At 44.7% G+C, this 22,940-nt stretch overlaps 1 protein-coding gene across 1 annotated transcript in view; it reads left to right on the top strand.

Annotated features, from left to right (window-relative positions):
• LOC115466020 (zinc finger BED domain-containing protein 4-like) overlaps positions 1-12,894 on the top strand; it is a 65,737-nt gene extending 52,843 nt beyond the window's left edge. Inside the window, exons 3-4 of the mRNA XM_030197010.1 lie at positions 1,469-1,687; positions 10,748-12,894. Of these exons, the coding sequence (XP_030052870.1) occupies positions 1,469-1,687; positions 10,748-12,894 (2,366 nt within the window). The remainder of the gene's footprint in view (positions 1-1,468; positions 1,688-10,747) is intronic.
• Positions 12,895-22,940: the final 10,046 nt, after the last annotated feature.

Here is a 22,940-nt window from a genome sequence, read left to right on the forward strand (position 1 = left end):
TTTGGTTACAAGTATATAAAATAGCATTTACACACTTACGTGCACACGTGCACATGCCAGTATTCCAGTCATATATGCACATTGGCGTCTAAATATTTGTGCATTTTTACAGACTTGCTCTGTAAGAGGGTAAGTTATATAACAGGGAGCTGGTTTAAGAGGGCAGGTAGGCACCAGCTTTGTTGCCTAGGTGCCTTTTTTAAAATCCCAGTGTAAGCGGCAGAAATCGTATCTACTGTGAAGGTACAGACATTTTTACCTGCTTTAGAGGTATAAATGTCTGCACCTAGATTACCATATAACAGTGGTTCCTAAACCTGGGCCCCGATGATCAGAAGCAAACGCAGGTGCTAGAGACCAGTAGCACCGTACTAGCGCCCGTGTTTGCTCCAGACCGATGATCAGAGCCAGTGAGCATGTATAACAACACGCTCGTCAACTCTGAATGCAGCGAGCATGCAAATGCTTTCTAAACAGGGCATCAGCTATTCCTCCCCAATGCTCAGCGGACAGCACAGCAAACATTGGCGCTGCTCCTGTAGCAAACCCTGCGCCAGCTGAGAGCTGGCATTAGGGTTTACAGAGCATTGTGGAGAAATGGGGGGCCTTGTCCAGCATGCATTGGCATACTAGCAGACCCCCCCCCCCCCCAAAAGCAGTCCAGGCCCTGGTGGCTAGTGCCTCCCCCCCCCCCCCTCCGGACAGTGACACGGGGTCTTATGGACCTCCAAACCCCTCTTAACTCCACTCCCCGACACAAGGGCCTGGGGGACTGGAGATCCCGTAACCTCCCCCCAACAACCAAAAAAGTAAACCCTGGTGGCATGTGGGCTGCCATCCGAACTCCAAGCTTCCCTGGTGGCTTAGCGGAGCCCTCCCCCTTCCCCCCCCCCCCCCCCCCCCCCGGTACCTTGTTCCTGGAGGAGGGAGTAGCACACTTCCTCCTCATCCAGCACCGCTTTCAAAATGGTGGTGCCCTGCCCAGCACATCCTGAGATGTGCTGGGCAGGATTTCCCAACCATGTAAGGGAGTTGGTCCTAGAGGCACCCCAGCCAGTCAGGTTTTCAGGATACCCACAATGAATATTCATGAGATTGGCTTGCATACAGGGACTACACTGCATTCAAATATCTCATATGAATATTCATTGTGGGTATCCTGAAAACCTGACTGGCTGGGGTGCCTCCAGGATCAGATTTGGGAACCACTGCCTTATAATATAATCTATGCGCAAACTTGGGCATTCTATGCTCCGCTAAAACTCTACCCCTGTACGCGCCTCTTGGCAATGCAGACACCATCGTGTCACGATGCCTACTTTTACACCAGTCGGTAGTTTATAGAAGACCACCAATGTGCGTTGGTGGCCACATTTGCGCAAAATGACTTAATAAACTTATCCCCTAAGAGCAGTTGATTAATTAGTAAAAAAACGCTGTTGTCTTTGTGTTTTTCTACACACGCCAGATTCTATGGCAGCTGATCCTGAGGTTTTTTTGAGGATTAAAGAAGAGGATGAGGCACTTTGCAATGATCATTCTGTCTTTATTGGAAAGGAAAATAACCCCAGTACCAGCATGATCCGCCCAGATATCTCGTCTGTGTTTTCAGTAATTATTAAAGAAGAAGCAGAAGAGGAGCCGTATGTCATAGCACGTCCTGAGAGAAGAGATATTCCCATAACGAGTAAGTAGTAAGAACAGCAAGTAGTAGGGGGAGTGTTGTCATTTTAAAATGTCATGAATTTATCTACCATAAGTATCTACAAGGCCTTATAAAATCAGTCTACGGAATGCAGATCAATCGATATGATCACATATAAACATATCTGCAAATCAAAATGTCTAAATTACTTATTTATGATAACGGGCCATCAGAGGTGAACTTCCTTTGAGATAAAGAAAAAAAAAAATCTCATGTACTTTTTGGTAGTAGGTGACACACCTATATCATCATAAGAACATAAGAATTGCCATACTGGGACAGATCGAAGATCAGTCAAGCCCAGTATCCTGTTTCCAGCAGTGGCCAATCCAGGTTACAAGTACCTGGCAAGATCCCAAAACAGTACAATACATTTTATGCTGCTTATCCTAGAAAAAAAGCAGTGGATTTTTCCCCAAGTCCATCTTAATAATGGCGCATGGACTTTTCTTTTAGGAAGCTATCCAAACCTTTTTTAAACCCCGATAAGCTAACTGCTTTTACTGTAGAGAATGATAACTCACCGCAGTACAAATTAAGGGGTTGTCTTGAATCAGCATAGACAAAACACGAATCGGCACATATCCCCTTGGAAGAAAATTTGAAGACAAGTACTTCAAAAAATTAAAGATATGTACTTGAATCTTTAGTAATAATGAATAACAGAACAAGTGAAAAGTGAATGACAATTTAATAATGGAGTAAAATGATAAAAGACTTAAAAAAAAATTATGATAAGAGATCAGCTCTATAGATTGATGACAATATAGGTGTGTCACCTACTTCCAAAAAGTTTGGAGATTTTTTTATCTCAAAAGAACTTCACTTCTGATGGTCCGTTATCATAACTAAGTACTTTAGAGATTTTTTTTATTTACAGATGTGTCTATATGTATACAGTTATCTTCAATATATGTTATGTTATTTTGTACCATTTGCCATCTGAAATGATGCGAGAACTATGGCAGTGTTTTTGTGATTTTGTTCCAGAGCTGCTTCACTTTTGTTTTCAGAACTGTGCTTAATTGTATATATATATTTTTTACTGTTTTAACTGAACCAGCCTTGGTGGGGGTGGGAAGGGAAAGGAGCCAGGATCATTCATACGTATAGTTTGAACCTGTCAGTCCTAATTTGTCTTTTTAAACCTGAGGCTCAGATAATTTACAAGACTCTTCCTGGGCATTTCTTTGTAGTGTAGGAGCTTTGAGGCAGTCTAAGACTCAGAGATTAAAAGAGATCTGTTGTGTGTGGCTGCCTCTTACCTTAGCTTTTTACTTTCCCAAAGCCAAAATTGCTTATCTCTAACAAGGGTTCTGTGTTGACACACAGGATGAAATCCAAAATATAGAACAGGAGAAGTTCTCTATGATGACGACTCACAGAAGGCAAAAGTAGAGACTAAAAGACGATTCACCACTGGAGACGTGAGTCCAACAGTCTTTATTATCATTGATATAATAAAGATTGTTGGACTCACGTCTACAGTGGTGAATCGTCTTTTAGTCTCTACTTTTGCCTTCTGTGACACACAGGATGAATCAGCTGTAGAGGAGGGTGATGTCTTCTGACAGCACCAAGATAGACCAGCTCTCTCAGAGCCCAGAAAGAGCTAGAATCTTTCTGGATTTGCGCAGAAGTTCCCACTTCATCCCTTTCCCACTCTGATTCCTCAGTCTTTTCTCATCCACATTACCATCTGAATGTGTCCATGGCTTTCTCCTCTCATTGCACAAGGGGTGAAGAATTAAAAAAAAAAGATCACAAGAAGAATTTTAAAAAACAGGAAGACAAAGGAATGAGAATACAATAGTAACTGATTCCATGAAGGAGTTTGATCTTGCTGTCTCTTCATGCCAGCATGGTTCAAGCATTGCCTGAGCCAGTGAAAGGTGGTGACAGCTGATTCTCACACCAAACATTATTACTACCTTGGCTTTGCACAATATTAAGAACTATCCATATTGTAAAAAATTGTCACCGAGCGCATGAAAATTTAGGACACCAAAGACAAAGGAATTTTGCTCTTCTACCTCTGCTTCACTAATGCCTCCCAGGCACTGGGGGAAAGCAGGATTCTGCATCCAAACGTTCCAGATATTCCAGTTGCCATCCTCCTAAATAACGGGAAGCTATAAAAGATGGCTTTTGGATGAAGGATCTCTTTTTAATCATAACCACTGTCGGAGCATCCACTCTATGCAAATATTCAGGAATGGTCCGTCACCTCGGTCCAAACTTAAGGATTTGAAAGTCTAAGCTGAGCCGGAGGTTAAGTCTCTTTCCACCTTGGAACAGATTGCCTCCAAGACAGCTACGGCAGCCAAAGTGTTGATGCAGTCAAGGGAGTCCCTGAAAGATGAAATTCTCTCAGTTCAGACCTCAGCACCCACCTCCATGCGTAGTGCTGAGGTGTCTGGTGCATCAAGGAAACAAAGAAGGAACGAAGAATCCCAAGGAGACAGAGACACCACAAGATTTACACAGTGAGGACATTTTATTCACTCATAGACTACTTTCTTCAGCAAAGTTGTCTGCATCGGTAATAATTGCGGATGTAGAAGACTCATCCATTCTGATTCAGATTGAGAATCAGGTAGTTGTACTACATAAACAAGAAGGGAAGCGCTGGTTTCTTCTCCCGTGTAGGAAGACAGTGAGAATTTGGAATTAGAATACAGCACAATATTTTCTCAAAGCCAATTTATGCCCCTGGGAGAGTCAACATAGCGGCAAACAAACTTGGTTTTTCTCCTAAAGCTGCACGAATGGGTGCATGACAATTAGATTGCCTGGGACTTTTTTTTTCCTATTAGAGCATACCAGCGATAGACATCTTTGCCACTGTACCTTGTTCTTTCTCAAGAAGGCCAAGCCAGAAGTGGCTGGCATCAGATGCATGTAACATCAACTGAGAGTCAAAGGTTCCTCCCATCCCATTGATAGCCAAGATATTATACAAACAGAGATGAGCATCATAGTGGCATGGTCCTATCTCATTGACCTGGTCCCAACAGCTTTGGTTTCCTCTGCTTCAGAATCTTTGGCTTGAGGCTACAGATCAACTGGAGCAAATACTCATAATGCTAGTCTGCTTAAAGCCCACCTCTTCAAGGTCGCCTTCGGCACCTAACCTGTACACCTCTACCCAAGAAATCTAGACTGCCCCAACTTGACATTTCGTTCTTTAGATTGTAAGCTCCTTTGAGCAGGGACCGTCCTTTTTTGTTTATTTTGTACAGCGCTGCGTAACCCTAGTAGCCCTCTAGAAATGTTAAGTAGTAGTAGTAGTAGTTCAGGGGATGGCGTTATATCCAAGCCTTACCCAGCAGCTTGAATGTTGAACACCTTATACAAAAATGTGACATTTCCCTTGAAAATACAGGACAAAAATTAATCCTATTTCACAAGTCTTGTAAAACAGCACAATCGTGTATGCTATTAATGTATTATGTGAAAAGGAGAGACTGTCATATGCTATATTCAAACCATCCAGACAGCCATTTATGCAGCTGCTAATAAAGGCTAGATTAAATTTTTTTAGTCACAGGTGCTCTCCTAAGATCTGCGCTTGCTTAAAACTCACAATTCAACCAAACAATTGTTATAATTTTGGAGCACAACTTATATCAAAGCATCACAAATATGACAAAGTGCTTATCTGATGCAGTTTGAGGGGCATAGTTATTAACATGGGCTACCATTAAGATACTTGAGAATCACGTGAAAAACACAACTAAGATGTTCCACTCAATGTGGAAACTAAAAAGAGTAAGACCTTTCTTCCCAAGGACCGTCTTCCGTGACCTGGTACAATCAATGGTACTCAGTCATTTAGACTATTGCAACGCACTCTACGCTGGCTGCAAAGAGCAAATAATCAAGAAACTTCAGACAGCCCAGAACACTGCAGCCAGACTCATATTCGGTAAAACAAAATATGAAAGTGCTAAACCCCTAAGGGAAAAGCTACACTGGCTCCCTCTTAAAGAACGCATCACGTTCAAAATATGTACTCTAGTTCACAAAATCATTCACGGAGATGCCCCAGCCTACATGTCAGACCTGATAGACTTACCACCCAGGAATGCTAAAAAAATCATCCCGCACATTCCTTAATCTTCACTTCCCCAACTGCAAAGGTCTAAAGTACAAACTAATGCATGCGTCAACCTTCTCCTACTTGAGCACACAATTCTGGAACGCACTGCCGAGCAACTTAAAAACAATCTATGAACTAACTTACTTCCGCAAACTACTGAAGACCCAGACCCATCTCTTTAACAAGCTATACCACAAAGATCAACAAATGTGATCTCTACCACATATATCCAGAATTGTCTTATAAAATTTGCTTATTATACTACTATCATGCGTTATCATTATCATGTTATCCAAGATACTTCTGTAATACTAAATGTCTATTCTCTTATATATTTTCACTATCCATGATGTATTGTAAGCCACATTGAGCCTGCAAAGAGGTGGGAAAATGTGGGATACAAATGCAATAAATAAATACGTTATTTTACCACTAACATGCTAGTTTAGCACAGGTCCCATTTTATGCAGTGAGACCTAGTTACTAATAAATGGGTTTAACAGTAAAATAGCACATCTTAACGGTTGCCCAGATTGATAACATCGTACCTGAGTGTCTTAGATATAGCATTGAGCAGTCCCCATAACTGGCTCCACGCTGTTTGGCATTTATTGCTCTGGGGGACATTCCACCACAGTGTTACAAATTCATGTACATCAAATGTTCATGTCATAAGTAATGTTGTCGTCTTAAATATCCAACGTGGTACATCAGCGTTGGAGGCGATGAGCTCTACCTCTCTAATAACGTCACTGAAAAGGTAAACTTCTGTACGCAATTTGACATGAACAATTCCATAAATCCAATGTCAATATCCAACATGGCGCATCAGCATCCCAACACTCCCAACAGAGATGAAGCTCCACCTTCAGTGATGTCACTGAAAAAATAAAGTAAACTTTATTAAGCAGTTTAACATAGACAGTTCCAAATCAGATATCAACTCTAATCAAAGTAATATATCTGAAAAAATGATGTTAAAACGTTTTTGTAAGCCAATTAAAAAATGGCTGAATGTTTAAATGACCGGTGATGATCAGAAAATTTCTTTTTCGACACTTAGATATATAAAAAGGGTTGTATGTTAGCAACAATGATCTACAAAAAACTTGTGGAGTGTAACTCTTTCTTACAATATGATAGCCACCATCCTAAATCTTTGCAGATTGCGTTACCAGTTGGCCAGTTTGAGGTTTAGATGAATATGCTGTACTGACAATGATTTTCATTATCGGGTGCAATCCAATCACTTGTCCAGTGTTCAAGGAGTAGGGGGTATCCCTATAAGATCATATGATAGGCATATTTATGAGCTTGTTATGCACAGAAAACATTGTTGTTGGAAGATAGAAGACAGGATAACATAGATATATTTGTATGCACCATAGGCTATTCTAATTTGGCTCTCGAAATAGCTCAGATTTGCCAGCACTTGCAAATCTTGACTATTCATCCTGATTTTGCATCTTTTCCCTGTGTAGTTTTTACTAGAGGCACCAATTTGAGGACCAGATTGGTGCATTCCATGTTACCTGCTATAGAAGACATCCATTGAGAAACTACAGGCCATTGGTCATGTGGGAGTTGTAGTTTTTGTTCTTTGAGTGAAGAATGTGACTGCTGGTTCAACCTGGTAGCCAAGAAAACAATACAAAATATGGGTTTCAGCCACTTGTACTTCCTCTTTGTTACCTACATAATACGATATCCCTGCCAGAAGATGTATGTGGGACGTATTACAAGACCTATGAAGGTCTGTCTTATTGAGCACAGAAGTCAGCTGAATACTAGTACATTGTCAACTCTGTTGCTTCTTCACTGTCAACAGACCAGTTGTTCTTTTTTCAGATCTTATGTGCTTTATTATTGATCAAGTGCCAGTTTCAATTTGGGGAGATTTTCTACTCAATTAGCAAAATGAGAACAATTTTGCATTTTCGAATCTCATTCACAAGCTCCTCAAGGACTAAAGTAAAACATTGAGTGGAACAGCATTTTGTGATCAGTCATTACGTTTTTCTAAGTTATATGTTTCTCAGGGATCTAGGTGGACATTTGTAGAGTCTTTTGTAACAGTTAAGATAGGCAACGACAAACACATTTCTCTGGCAATGACTTTTTGCAGATATTATAAACATCATTTTGGCAATGACATTTTTTAATTGGCTTATGAAGGCGTGTTAACGTCATATTTTTCAGACATTGTTTTGATTAGAGTGAACATCAGATCTGGAACTGTTTATGTTAAACTGCTTAATAAATTTTATTTTACTTTTTTGAGTGACATTAGAGAGAGCTTGGTGACCAAACAGCTTACGGAATACATGGACAAGTTCTCAATATTGCACGACTCACAATCAGGATTCTGCTCCCACCATAGTACTGAAACTGTTACTCTCCTGGCCAAATTCAAGCAGGAAATAGCCACAGGTAAAAGCATACTTCTCCTCCAATTCGACATGTCGAGCGCATTCGACATGGTAAACCACAGTACACTACTAAGACTCCTTGGCTACTTTGGGATTGATGGAAATGTACTTAATTGGATCAAGGGCTTTCTAACCACCAGAACATACCAAGTAAAATCAAATTCAGACAAATCACCACGGTGGAAAGCAGCCTGTGGAGTACCTCAAGGATCACCATTATCACCAATACTCTTCAACATGATGATGATCCCACTGGCAAAGTCCTTATCTAATTGAGGCCTCAACTCGTTCATCTATGCAGATAATGTTACAATCTACATTCCCTTCAGACATGGCTTGACAGAAATAACCAGTGAAATCAATGATGGCCTGAACATCATGGACTCGTGGGCAAACTCATTCCAATTGAAACTGAACACTCAAAATACACACTGCCTCATCCTCTCATCTCAACATAACAAGTACAAACCCACAACCATAAACACCCCAGGACACACCCTCCCTACTTCAGACAGCCTAAAAATACTCGGCGTCACAATCGACTGCAACCTTACTCTCGAGAGCCAAGTAAACACCGTAATAAAGAAAATGTTCTATTCAATGTGGAAACTAAAACGAATAAAACCTTTCTTCCCTAGGGAAACTTTTCGAAACCTAATACAATCAATGGTCCTAAGCCATGCAGATTACTGCAACGGAATCTATGTGGGATGTAAAGAACAACTCACAAAAAAAACTCCAGACCGCCCAAAACACAGCAGCCAGACTGATATATGGTAAAACACGACTCGAAAGTGCTAAACCCCTTCGAGAAAAACTGCACTGGCTCCCAATCAAAGAACGGATCATCTTCAAAATCTGCACTTTGGTCCACAAAATTATCTACGGCGTAGTCCCAGGATACATGACAGACCTCATAGATCTACCAACCAGAAACAGAATCGGATCATCACGATCATACCTAAACCTACATTACCCAAATTGCAAAGGACTTAAATACAAAACAACTTACGCATCCAGCTTCTCCTACATAAGCGCACAACTTTGGAATGGACTCCCAAAAGCTGTGAAAACAATCCATGGCCAGCTAAACTTCAGGAAATCACTAAAAACCCACCTCTTCAAAAAAGCCTATCCCACCGATCCAACGTAAATCCCTCAGTCCCAGCAACACAGCATAACCAGTGATCGTACTGGACAATTTACAATCTTCATTCCCTTGGCCCTCATGACGCCTGATTCACACCTACCTTATTTGACCACAATATAACCTTGTATTTGTTATCAACTGAATTGGCAAATGCCTTTACGGTACTGTGTAAGCCACATTGAGCCTGCAAATAGGTGGGAAAATGTGAGGTACAAATATAACAAATAAATTATTGAAGGTGGAGTTTGATCGCTGTTGGATATTTAAGTATTGGCAGTAGATTTATGGAATTATTCATGTCAAATTGCCTAAAAATGTAGCTTTTCTATGACATCAGTAGAGAAGCGGAGCCTGATCACTGTTGGGTGCATTGATACACTGAAGTACCATGTTGGATATTTAAGATGGCAGCATACAAGATTGTGTTGTCTTACAGGACTTGTGAGTAGACCACCCAATACAGCCATTACAACTCCCTCAGTGTATCAAAGATGTCTTACTATCTGCCAGGGAAGAATTAACCTGGAAATCTTATGGGTTCAGAGAGAAGAGGCCTGCAGTATGCTGTTTCAAGCATATGTTCTCATGCAAAGCTCCTGCATTACCTGTTTCATCTTTCAGCTTCTGACCTCAGTAAGCCTTTTGCGAAAGTAGGCTGTGATGACACTTGGATTTATCACCAGCCAGTAGAAAACAAACCAAAAGGTTCTCCATCCCTTTGAGTCCAGATTCATGACAGACCTGCCAGTTGCCAAAACCAGCAAACCCATGGGACCTCAAATTAGTTCTAGACCAGCTCATCATTTTGCCCTTCTAACCAATGGTGACAGCTGATCTCCGATATTAAACTTGGATAACATTGTTCCATTTAGGAGTAACTTCTGCAGGCTCTGGAATTACACCACCCTTGGCACCTAATTTCACCAAACTAAAGTCATCCTGCTTGTCTCTGACCAAACTGGATGAATCAGACACACAAACCTGCCCTCTATCTCAGGGGAGTTGTCTGCAAGGCTTTGATATAAGACTGAAAAGTCAGAGCAGAAAAGAAGGCAGGAACTCCCATGTATTTCTGGAAAAAAATAAATAACGTTTTCTGGGCTCTGAAAGAAGTAGTCCGTTTCTGCGCTGTCCCATGATGTCACCCTTCTGAATGGCATATTTGTCCTACTGCCTATGGAGAATTAATATTATTCATTCTCTTGCTTTCACTTTAGTTCTAAAAGACATTTTAAAGTTACACAAATGCTGTTTCAAAAAAGTATGTCACTGTTTATTCCCACCCATTTGGTTTAACCCTTTGATTTTAAAGGCTCTTTGAAATGCTTTGGTTTCTTACTTATTAACTTATCAAACCCCAGCTATGCCAAAGGATTCCCCAGCAGCGTCCAGGGATCCACGGAGGGGCTCGAGAAAGAAATCGCTGGTCTGGAGGCACTTCCGGGCCATGAAGGATCAACGGTTTGCTGAGTGCCTACACTGCTGGAAGACTATCAGCCGAGGGAAGATAGTGGGGCATCTTTCCAACACTGCAATGCAATACCATTTGAAAAAGCAACATCTGGAAGTGTTGCTTGCAGGAGAGGCTGGCTCTCTGGGAAATCCTTCCCCCACTACAAGTAACAGTAGCAGCAAAGGCAAAGAAAAGAGAAAGTCTATCTCCCAATCTGACCCCTTAGCATCTTTTCCCAGTGACGACATGGGTGAGCAAACCCCACCACAGTGGCAAGCCACTATGGAGCAGATGGGGTGGTATCCCACAGAACTGTCCCAAGGCAAGAAGCAGACACCATCCAAGGTGATCACCAGGTACATCGGGGAAATGATTGCTCTGGATGACCAGCCCCTGCAGTTGGTTGAGAATGTGGGTTTCAAGCGACTGCTCCACCTGTTAGCGCCCAGTTACACAGTCCCAAACCAGATTACGTTCATCAGACACGTTATACCCACCCTGTATGCACAGTGCTATGCTCAGATGCAAGCACAGTTGGCCAAAGCAGAGGGGAGTATTGTACATTTTACCACTGATATCAGCATCAGCCAGAATGCTACGCATGCCTACTTGTCCCTAACAGCACACTGGTGGCAAATGGATGAGGCAGGGGTGGGTATCAGCTCTAGTGGGGGCACACCAGCAGGGTACAGGTGGGCTTTGCTGCATACTCAGGTAATGGACCAGAGCCATACCTCGGCATATATTTTGGAGGCTATAAGAGGGATGATGGAGAGCTGGCTAGTTGACAAAGACATCAAAAAGGGGTTTTTCATTATAGGGAATAGCAGCAACATGATTAGGGCGGTGGGTGATGGAGGCTACAAGGGAATCCAGTGCTTTGCACACCTGCTGCACTTGGTTGTAAAGGATGCTCTTGGACTGGGGGGCAAGGATGGTGACAGTATTGTCCTGAATGACCTGATAGAAAGGTGCAGGAAAATAGCCAGGCATTTTAATCAAAGCATAAAAGGTTGCCAGCAGCTACGGCAGAAGCAAGCATTAGTTGGGGCACCTCTCAACAACCTTGTTCAGGATGTGGACACCAGGTGGAATTCTACCTACTTAATGCTGCAGAGATTAGTAGAGCAGCAAACGCCTCTTCGTGAGTTGTCTCTGGAGGCAGAGATAGGGTTGGATCATCCCCTTGGATATCGGGACTGGTTGTACGTGACACAGGTGGCATACGTTCTGAAACCATTCAAGGATGCCACGGATGCCATCAGCTTGAGCACAGCCACCCTGGGCGAGGTCATTCCTATAGTCAACCTCCTGGAGCAGAAATTGGAGGGCTTCTACCAGGAGCAAGGAATAGCAGAGGAGGTATTGGTGCTAGTCAAGTGCTTGCAGCTGCAACTTCAAAATCGTCTCAAACCCCTCACCCATCTAGATTGTTGCATGTTGGCCACCATATGTGACCCACGGGTAAAAGGAAGTATCGCCTTACAATCCAACACTCTCTGTTACTGGAAAGAGAAGCTGGTGGCTAGGGTACAGGAATGTGAACTGAAGAGGCAGAGAGGTAGTGTGGGTGAGAGAGTGGGCTCCCCTTGCAGCATTGGGAGCCTCAGCAGCACTTCGTCAGCTACAACCTATTCCCCCTCCTTTCACCATTTTTCCCACCTTGATGCTGCAGGCCGGGCTTTCCTGACACAAGCCATAGCTTCAGCTGTGGGCAGCAGAGGCGTTCATCAGCACCCCCTAGAGGAGACCCCTGCAGAAACTTCAGTCAAACGGTACCTTGCAGAGCCCATCGAGGTTATGTCCACAGACCCCTTGGCGTACTGGGCACACAAGGCTGCAGTCTGGCCAGACCTTGCCAAGGTTGCACAGCATTTTCTTTCCTGCCCGCCAACCAGTGTACCTAGTAAACAGGTTTTCTCAATGGCAGGGGACATCGTGAGTCCACACCATTCCCAGCTGGCACCAGAATTGGTAGAACAGTTAGTTTTCATTAAGATAAACCTTCCTCTCCTCGGTTTCCCTGAATTCCCATGTGAGTGGCAAGAGGAATGATCAGACAGCACCATTTCATATATTTTTTTTTTGGGGTGGGGGAGATTCCCATCTGCTGAAAACTAATGACCAAATATAGTTTTCCAAAAATGTCCATATTTTTTTTTTCTTCCATGCCTGGTATGCTTCTCTCTCTGCTGCTGCCACCCTGAAACTCTTGGTGCTTTGAGAAGTTGTTGCCTCTGCTGGTGTTTCTTTGTCCTGTAGGTAGTTGACATTGGCTTCTTCCATGCTGTCTCTGCTGTTTGCTTTGCCCATCACTCGCTGACCAAATTGATCTTTAGGGAGGGACCTTCACAGTGCGTTTTTCCTAGCAAAAAAGGTGCCGGTACTCAAAGGTGCCAGGCCACCTTTCAGAGGTGGGGTAATCACTGAGGAACCCACCCCACAATAGCCAGGTCCCCTGCAACCAGTCACAGAATAAACGACAAGGCAGAATTGTTGTGTAGAGCCTGAGCTCTTTCATTAAAACTTGGGGACCATGGGTCAATTTTAGCAGACAATGGAAAAGGTGCCGGTACTCAAATGCCAGGCCACCCTTCAGAGGTGGGGTAATCACTGAGGAACCCACCCCACAATAGCCAGGTCCCCTGCAACCAGTCACAGAATCTATGGCAAGGCAGAATTGTTGTGTAGAGCCTGAGCTCTTTCATTAAAACTTGGGGACCATGGGTCAATTTTAGCAGACAATGGAAAAGGTGCCGGTACTCAAATGCCAGGCCACCCTTCAGAGGTGGGGTAATCACTGAGGAACCCACCCCACAATAGCCAGGTCCCCTGCAACCAGTCACAGAATCTACGACAAGGCAGAATTGTTGTGTAGAGCCTGAGCTCTTTCATTAAAACTTGGGGACCATGGGTCAATTTTAGCAGACAATGGAAAAGGTGCCGGTACTCAAATGCCAGGCCACCCTTCAGAGGTGGGGTAATCACTGAGGAACCCACCCCACAATAGCCAGGTCCCCTGCAACCAGTCACAGAATCTACGACAAGGCAGAATTGTTGTGTAGAGCCTGAGCTCTTTCATTAAAACTTGGGGACCATGGGTCAATTTTAGCAGACAATGGAAAAGGTGCCGGTACTCAAATGCCAGGCCACCCTTCAGAGGTGGGGTAATCACTGAGGAACCCACCCCACAATAGCCAGGTCCCCTGCAACCAGTCACAGAATCTATGGCAAGGCAGAATTGTTGTGTAGAGCCTGAGCTCTTTCATTAAAACTTGGGGACCATGGGTCAATTTTAGCAGACAATGGAAAAGGTGCCGGTACTCAAATGCCAGGCCACCCTTCAGAGGTGGGGTAATCACTGAGGAACCCACCCCACAATAGCCAGGTCCCCTGCAACCAGTCACAGAATCTACAATAAGGCAGAATTGTTGTGTAGAGCCTGAGCTCTTTCATTAAAACTTGGGGACCATGGGTCAATTTTAGCAGACAATGGAAAAGGTGCCGGTACTCAGTACCCCCAAGTACCCCCTCAAAAAAAGCCCTGGACCTTCAATGCCTGCAAGTTTGCTAAAACTTGGATGAAAAACCACAAATAGCATTCTCATTGCTTCTCCCGTTGGTTTTAATAGAAACATCACAAATGACGTAGGCACGAACAATGAAACGATACACATCCCTAAACTTCTGTACTCTCAAAAAGGACAAAAAGCTGCATTTTTGGATGATGATTAAAAAAAAAATCAGGATTGTCTGTAAAGTCAAAGCAGGAATCCAGCACGCTGCTATAAACAAAGCAATTGTTAAAATATACAAGGTTTATTTGCATATCAGGGTGCTAAATTCTGGGAATTCTTACCATCAAGTTTCAGATTTTTACCCAGTTATAGCCTACTTAAAAAGAATCTTAAAATGTTACCGTTTAATGGATATATGATTAACAAATAATTATACATACCTGGAAATTTTAAGAATGAGTTTGATCTTTTTTCCTTACCAAACTGTAACATCCTAGGTGAATTGTGTCCTATTGTCTTGCTGTAACCCGCTGTGAACTATTTGATATGGTATTAGCAGGCTATAAGTGGCTTAAATGTAACTATTTTTATGTCAAGATTGCACGTTTTAGTTATGACAGATCCTGGTATCCTATGGCAATATTTTTTTCATAAATTTGCATATGTTTGCATACTAAATTTATGCAAATGACTAGTAGACACCGGAAAAATATTTGCAGTGGCTCTAGCACTGGCTTCTCACCACTCAACCGTGACACCCTTTCTCTCCTCCCCTTTGCATCCGTAGCAGTCTGCCTCTCTCCTCCCTTCTCCCTCTTCCCAGCATTCTCTCTGTTCCTCCTGTTTCCCCTTCCTCAGTTGTATATATTATGCATGCAAACCTCGCACTCCCATAACAGATACCATTTCTGGAACCTCCATGTTCATTATGGGGCTCATTTTTGAAACAGAAAAACATCCAAAAAGCAGCACAAAGCAGCAGATAGACCTTTTTTTTTTTTTGCCAAAATGCCCAAGTCACTATTTTGAAAACATTTTGCTGTGTAGTTCGTATGCAGTGCATCCAAATCGCAAGGGGGCGTGTTGGGAGCGTCATTTGGGCGTTCCCAAAACTTGGACATTTTTCTTCCATAATGGACAAGGCAAAAACGTCCAGGGCTAAAACCTAGATGTTTTGTTCTAGACCAGTTTCAGTCACGACTAAATCACAAAAAGGTACCCTAAATGACCAAATGAGGAGGAATTAAGGCACGACCCCACCCCTTTACTCCTCCAGTGGTCACTGACCCCCCCCCCCCCAAAGATGTGAAAGAAACAGTACACAACAGTCTCTATGACAGCTTCAGAAGTTATGTCCAGGCCTATTAGAGCAGCAAGTAGGTCCCCCTGGAGTAGCCTAGTGGTCAGTGTAGTGGAGCGGAAGACCCAGGCCCATAATCCACTCTAACACACATGTTGGAAAGTGTGAGCCATCCAAAACCCACCAAAAACCTATTGTAATCACATCTGCATCCTAGAGGGCTATTGTAGTGGTGTACAGTTAGGTACATCCTATAGTATATCTCCTATCAAACTGAGCTCTCTTTTTCATCAAGCACTGCCATTTCCTCCCCTCACCCTCCCCACTGACAGTTTGAACTTCGTGGGTGTGGCTTGGATCTCTTTCAGGGGGAGAAAACTAACAACTTATAGCAGCAGCTTCAGAGAGCATTTTCCATCTCACAGATAGGCTGCAGAGAATACCTTCTCCTGCTTTAGACTTAGCCTGGCCTCAGAATGACATCCTATAGTATATCTCCTATCAAACTGAGCTCTCTTTTTCATCAAGCACTGCCATTTCCTCCCCTCACCGTCCCCACTGACAGTTTGAACTTCGTGGGTGTGGCTTGGATCTCTTTCAGGGAGAGAAAACTAACAACTTATAGCAGCAGCTTCAGAGAGCATTTTCCATCTCACAGATAGGCTGCAGAGAATACCTTCTCCTGCTTTAGACTTAGCCTGGCCTCAGAATGACATCCTATAGTATATCTCCTATCAAACTGAGCTCTCTTTTTCATCAAGCACTGCCATTTCCTCCCCTCACCCTCCCCACTGACAGTTTGAACTTCGTGGGTGTGGCTTGGATCTCTTTCAGGGGGAGAAAACTAACAACTTATAGCAGCAGCTTCAGAGAGCATTTTCCATCTCACAGATAGGCTGCAGAGAATACCTTCTCCTGCTTTAGACTTAGCCTGGCCTCAGAATGACATCCTATAGTATATCTCCTATCAAACTGAGCTCTCTTTTTCATCAAGCACTGCCATTTCCTCCCCTCACCGTCCCCACTGACAGTTTGAACTTCGTGGGTGTGGCTTGGATCTCTTTCAGGGAGAGAAAACTAACAACTTATAGCAGCAGCTTCAGAGAGCATTTTCCATCTCACAGATAGGCTGCAGAGAATACCTTCTCCTGCTTTAGACTTAGCCTGGCCTCAGAATGACATCCTATAGTATATCTCCTATCAAACTGAGCTCTCTTTTTCATCAAGCACTGCCATTTCCTCCCCTCACCCTCCCCACTGACAGTTTGAACTTCGTGGGTGTGGCTTGGATCTCTTTCAGGGAGAGAAAACTAACAACTTATAGCAGCAGCTTCAGAGAGCATTTTCCATCTCACAGATAGGCTGCAGAGAATACCTTCTCCTGCTTTAGACTTAATCCTACCCACCCTACCCCTCTACCCACCCACCCCTAGAGTGACATGTCTTATATAACCTCCCTATCAACCCACTCATTACTTTACCTCACCCATTTCTATTCTTCTATCACCTTCTCCCACTACTCCAACCAGAGTTACACCTAATCACACTGACCACCCTTCAACATCTTCTGTCCTTCTGTGACTGTTCTCTTGTGCTTGACTGCTTAAATATTTTAAATTTAAATGCTTTACTTTTTGTCTATTAGATTGTAAGCTCTTTGAGCAGGGACTGTCTTTCTTCTGTGTTTGTACAGCGCTGCGTACACTTTGTAGCGCTCTAGAAATGTTAAATAGTAGTAGTAGTAGGTACACTAGGTTTTTGGTGGGCTTTGGAGGGCTTGCCATGCAATATAAGGGGTAAGGGTGAGATGTGTATCTGGGACCTTTTATGTGAAGTGTACTGCAGTGCCATCTAGGGTGCCCCACTGCTATTGTTGGGATGTCTGTGCAGCCAGCCTACTAAGAATGCTGCCCCCCTCCCCTGTATCTCAATGACTTGTTTTTGTGCATTTTTCTCTCTCTTTTTGTTTCCCCCCCCCCCCCCCAGGGGCGTAGCTACGGGTGGGCCTGGGTGGAATTTCAGCTCAGGCCCGCCCGCCCACCCAGCTGATCTCTCCAGACTTGCAGCAGCGGCGAACTAGCAGGCAGCGGCACTAAAAGCATAAAGCAGCGAAGCTCTTCGATTCCATCCTTCGCTTTCCGTTTCCTGCCCTCTCAGCGTCCCGCCTTCCTTTGATGTCATTTCCTTTCGAGCGGGCGGGACGCTGAGAGGGCAGGAAACGGAAAGCGAAGGATGGAATCGAAGAGCTTCGCTGCTTTATGCTTTTAGTGCCGCCGCCCGCCAGTTCGCCGCTGCAACTACAGAAGGAAGCCATTTTTTTAAAATCTCTGTTTCTACTCCCCTGCGCAGCCGTCACCATTCACTTAAAGCACAGCAAGCAAACCAGTGAGCTGCTGTGCTGTCTGCATCCACATTGTCTTCTTTATTCAGCAGAGGGAAGGATGGGACCGGGAGGGGTAGTGAGCTGAGGGAAGGAGCAGAAGATGGATGGGACTGGGAGGGGTGGTAAGTACAGAGTATGGGGAATGGGGGACTAATGAAGTGGGTGAAAGATGGGGGAGGAATTTAGGAGACTGGGTAAGGGAGAGACAGAGGGGGGAATGGGAGTGCTGGAGAGGGAATGAGAGGGAGGTGGTCAAAGGGGAGAGAGGAGCATCGATGGACATGGATGGGAGGACAAGGACCAGGGAGAGAGGAGAAATTACTGGACATGGAGGGGAGGGCAGGGGAGAGAGGAGAATTGCTGGATATGGATGGATAGATGAATGGAGGGCAGGGGAGTTGCTGGACATGGGTGGATAGAGGGGAGGGCAGGGGAGAGGAGAGTTGTTGGACATAGGTGGATAGAGGGGAGGGTAGAAGAGAGTTGCTGGACATGGATGGAAGGAAGGGCAGTGGAGAGAGGATGGTTGCTGGACATGGGTGGATGGAGGGGAGGGCAGGGAGAGAATTGTTGGACATGGATGGAGGGGAAGGAAGGGAAGACAGAAGGAGATGCACATGGATGGAGGGGAGAAAGAAGAAATTCTGGACATGGATGGAGGGGAGGAAAGACGGAGGAAGGAGATGCACATGGATGGAGGGAAAGGGAGAGAGAAGAAATGCTGACATGGATGGAGGGGAGGGAAGAGAGAGGAAGGATATATGAGGGAAAAGGAAGAGAGGAGAAAAACAGCACATGGATGGAGAAAATAGGCAGAAGCTGGATCCACTGGACAGTCAAGTCTGCAGAGGACCCAGCTTTTACTTACGGATGTAGAGCAAGAAATGAAGAAGAAAGGAGGAAAGTAAAGAAATAAATGGAAAGGAAGCTCTGGAAACGGAGTTAAGAGGACAGATAGCAGCAGAATCAGATACTGGGCCAGCATGATCAGAAAAACAAAGTCACCAGACAACAAAGGTAGAAAAAAAATCATTTTATTTTCATTATAGTGTTTGGAATATGTCCACTTTGAGAATCAGGTGCTCAACATTAAAAGTTTATATTTATTTATTTACTTATTTATGGCATATTATCCCACATTAAACATGAATTAGATTGGAACCTGGGATCATTTAATTTTTTTTTTTTCCTGGAGAGAGTAATGCATTGCCTCCCCCCCCCCCCCCCCAGGCTCTCTCCCCGGCTATAGCCAGCTCTGCAATTTTGAGGGGGGGGGGGGGCGCAGAGGTGGACCGGGGAGAGAGCCTGTTGTTAAACATTTACCAGCAAACCACTGTCTAGTGCCCACCCATCCAACCTGTTGGCCCACCCAAAAATTGACTTCTGGCTACGCCACTGCCCCCCCCCCCCCCCCCCGAAAATGGTCCAAAAAGATAGATACACTGAGCTCAAAAGTATCTAGCAAATGGCCATTTTTGAAACAAAAAAAAAAGAGAGACTTTTTCTGGTTTGAAAATTGCTATGTTCACCGCTTGATTTTTGGACATTGTCAGCAAAACGTCCAAAATTGAATTTAGGCATCGTATTGAAAATGCCCCACCACATATGTAGATTTTTGGCATTTTGTTTACACGATTTAATTTATTTAGCCCTTTATTGAGAGAAGGGATCTTAGTGTGTGATGCTAGGGAGGGAGGAAAGGGACACTGGGTTACAGAAGGGATCTGGGGAATGTAGAGGAAGAGGACGTCAAAAGAAAGAAACGGTGAAGAGATCTCAAGCAGTATGGGTAGAGGGATAGGGGTGTAGAGAGAGATAGAGGGGGGAGAATGGGTGAATCATGAAACAGAGGGGAAAAAGGGAAAATGGTGAGGGTATGGGGATTCCTGAAAGGGTGGAGAAGAAAGAGGAAAGCCTTGATTGAGGATGGATAGGGAGAATGGGGATCAGTAGATAAAGGAATGACCTCTTTCAGAGTCCTTCTGATCCCCATTACCCTTCACATCACCTCTGTATCCACCTCTCCCCCATATCTCACCTCATATACCCTCAGTTACTTTCCCTGCACCCTCTGCATCCCGTCACTTCTTCACACATACCCCTCTAACCTGTCACACTGCCCAAAACCTATGATTCCCAATAACATATCAAAGCAATTTCAATTCCTCATCCCCCACTCTCCTATAACCCTCTAGATCCTATAACTCCCTTACATTTTCACTGTGTCCTTCCTCTCCCTGTACACTGTCTTGTCTCCCTTAACATCTACTCACTTAAGAGCTTTACGCCTTCTTCCCCTTCTCTATCCATCCCAACTCCCTTATACAACCCCTTTCTCCAGGATTTAAAATACCTCCCCCTTCTTGCCCTGGTGGTAGGAGGAGAAGGAGCGATGTATTGTGGTGAGACATGTCTTTTCCCACTGATGCCGCAAACCCAACTGCTTTGAATCCTTTGCTTCAAACATTCAGGCCAAAGATGGTGGAAGGGAAGGATTTAGCACAACTGTCATTTTCCTCCTCCTATCAATGAGAGTGGGAAGAGGGAGGGATTTTAAATGTACCATCACCTCTGCCTGATTCCTGATCCTCTGCAGCACTTCCACATGAAGGACTGGACTTTGCAGCCTTTCCCGCTGTTGCGGAATCATGGGAGGCTGTGGGCCCACAGCATTTAATAAAGAAAAATGAACAAAAATTATCAAAATCCAGGAAGACAGAGAGTTAAATTGATTCCACATATAAACAACTTGTTCATAACATATCCTTGCATATATTTCAGTTACAGCCTGTATCAAGGAAAAGAGTTAGATGTCATTAATGTTATGTAATCTGTTGCAAAACATGTTCTCCTTATCCTATAATGTGAGCTCATCAAGGAACTTTTACAAAGCGGTGGTGGTAGAGCCAATTCGGGACTACCGCAAGAGCCCAACTGTAGTTCCTGCCTCCAGCGCATGCCATTTCCAGCGTAACAAAAAAAAATGTTTATTTTTGTAGCTCTCGGGCTTACCTAGCGGTAATCGGTTCCTCCCAGTTACCACTGGGTTAACGTGGGAACCCTTACAGTCATTAAAAAGGTCCCTGCAAGGCCATTTCTTTAAATAACTTTGACATGCTGTGTTAAATAAGGGCCTTGGCGCAAGGGCATAGCCAGACAACAGATTTTGGGTGGGCCTAGGCAAGAAGTGGGTGGGCACCAAGTGTTCTTCTTCCTCCTCAACCACCACCACCAAAAAAATCTCAGCTGGCAGGAAAACGCTTCTTTCCAGCTTGGCAGTCTGCAGCAGGCACATGCTGAAAACTGAGCATGCGCAGGTGCCAGTATCGTGGAGAGTAGTGTTTTCGTTACCATCAGGGCGAAGTCTTCAGCTGGCCGAGCTTGGGATCCCCACCAGCTACCGCTAAACGTGTGCTACTGTTGGGTGGGCTTGAACCCTAAATGGGTGGGCCCAGGCCCACCTGTGGCTGCGCCACTGCCTTAATGTGCTTCATATCCACTCACCGACGCCACCGCAGGCCCCCTTTTTTTCGCAGCTTAGTAAAAGGGGCCCTCAAGTGATGATAGCAACAGAAGGAGAAAGTGTACACCAGGGGCGTATCTGGACTCGGGCGGTAGGGGGGGCCAGAGCCAGAGGGAGGGGGCACATTTTAGCCCCCCCCCCCCCGGCGCCACCGCTCCCCCCCCCCCCCCGCCATTTCCGGACCCCCCCTCACCACCAATGACACCCTCCCCCACTGCTGTCACTTACCTTTGCTGGTGGGGGACCCCGAGGTCCTCTCTTCCACGCAGGCTGCGCCGCTGCAAGTTGCAACGCTTCCTGTTCTTCTGAGTCTGACGTCCTGCACGTACAACGCGCAGGACGTCAGACTGAATTCCAAATTCTGAGTCTGACGTTCTGCACGTTGTACGTGCAGGACGTCAGACTCAGAAGAACAGGAAGCATTGCAACTTGCATCCTGCACGGAAGAAAGGACTTCGGCTGGCGGGGGCTTGGGGTCCCCCGCCAGCAAAGATCGGCGACGGGTTGGTGGCGGGCGGGCGGGGGAGGTGGATAGGGTCTGTGGTAGGGGGGTCCAGGGCGAAATCTGCGGGGGCCCAGGCCCCTGTGGCCCCACGCAGATACGCCCCTGGTGTACACTCTGCAAAGGATGCTTTTAAAATTTCTTGGCAAGATGTCAGTAGTGTATCTCACCTGCATTTGTCAAAATTAATTGATTTTGACAGGTGACACACCCAATTCTGGGTTTTCAGCCAATCGGAAGTAAGGACATGCACAAGCCACGCCTACCCTGCCCCTCTGGTGATGTCATACCCAAGCCACGCCCACTCCCCCATCCCCTTGGATGACACCAGATATGACTCCTTGACCCCACCCAAGCCCCAACTTTTGCATAGCCATGCCTATTGTCCCTCTTTTTGCATGGCTCTGCTTCAAACCCTGTTCCTTTTTTTTTAATAGCCCTGCCCCGGACCCCACTCCTTTTGGTGGGTTCATGGGAAGAGCCATCAGAGCCACCCCCCTTTTCCAAGATTTTGGTCGCTACTGTTTACATCACATCACTTCTTGTTTCCATTACTAACCGCCATCTTGGATGGGGTAACATGGATGGGAAGTAATGTCAAAAAAACTCCTACAGCCTCGGCAGAATTTATTTGCTCATGCGCAGCTTAACATTTATTTTTCTCACAGGAATGGAAAAATAGGCATTTGTTTTTCTTTCTTTTTTTTCTTTCAAAAAAAAGGACACCTTTTTAAAGCTGGATCATGCTAGGTTTGTCTGCTTTTAAGAATGACAGGGAAGGTCTAGCCTGGTGTGCAAAGCTGCCCTGCTTTTTCAAGAGAGATCGCAATGGCTGTGTTGTAAACAAACAAAAAAATCATTCCATCTGCATCTAT

This window comes from Microcaecilia unicolor, chromosome 1 (assembly GCF_901765095.1).
Source record: "Microcaecilia unicolor chromosome 1, aMicUni1.1, whole genome shotgun sequence".
In the NCBI taxonomy this organism is placed as follows: domain Eukaryota; kingdom Metazoa; phylum Chordata; class Amphibia; order Gymnophiona; family Siphonopidae; genus Microcaecilia; species Microcaecilia unicolor.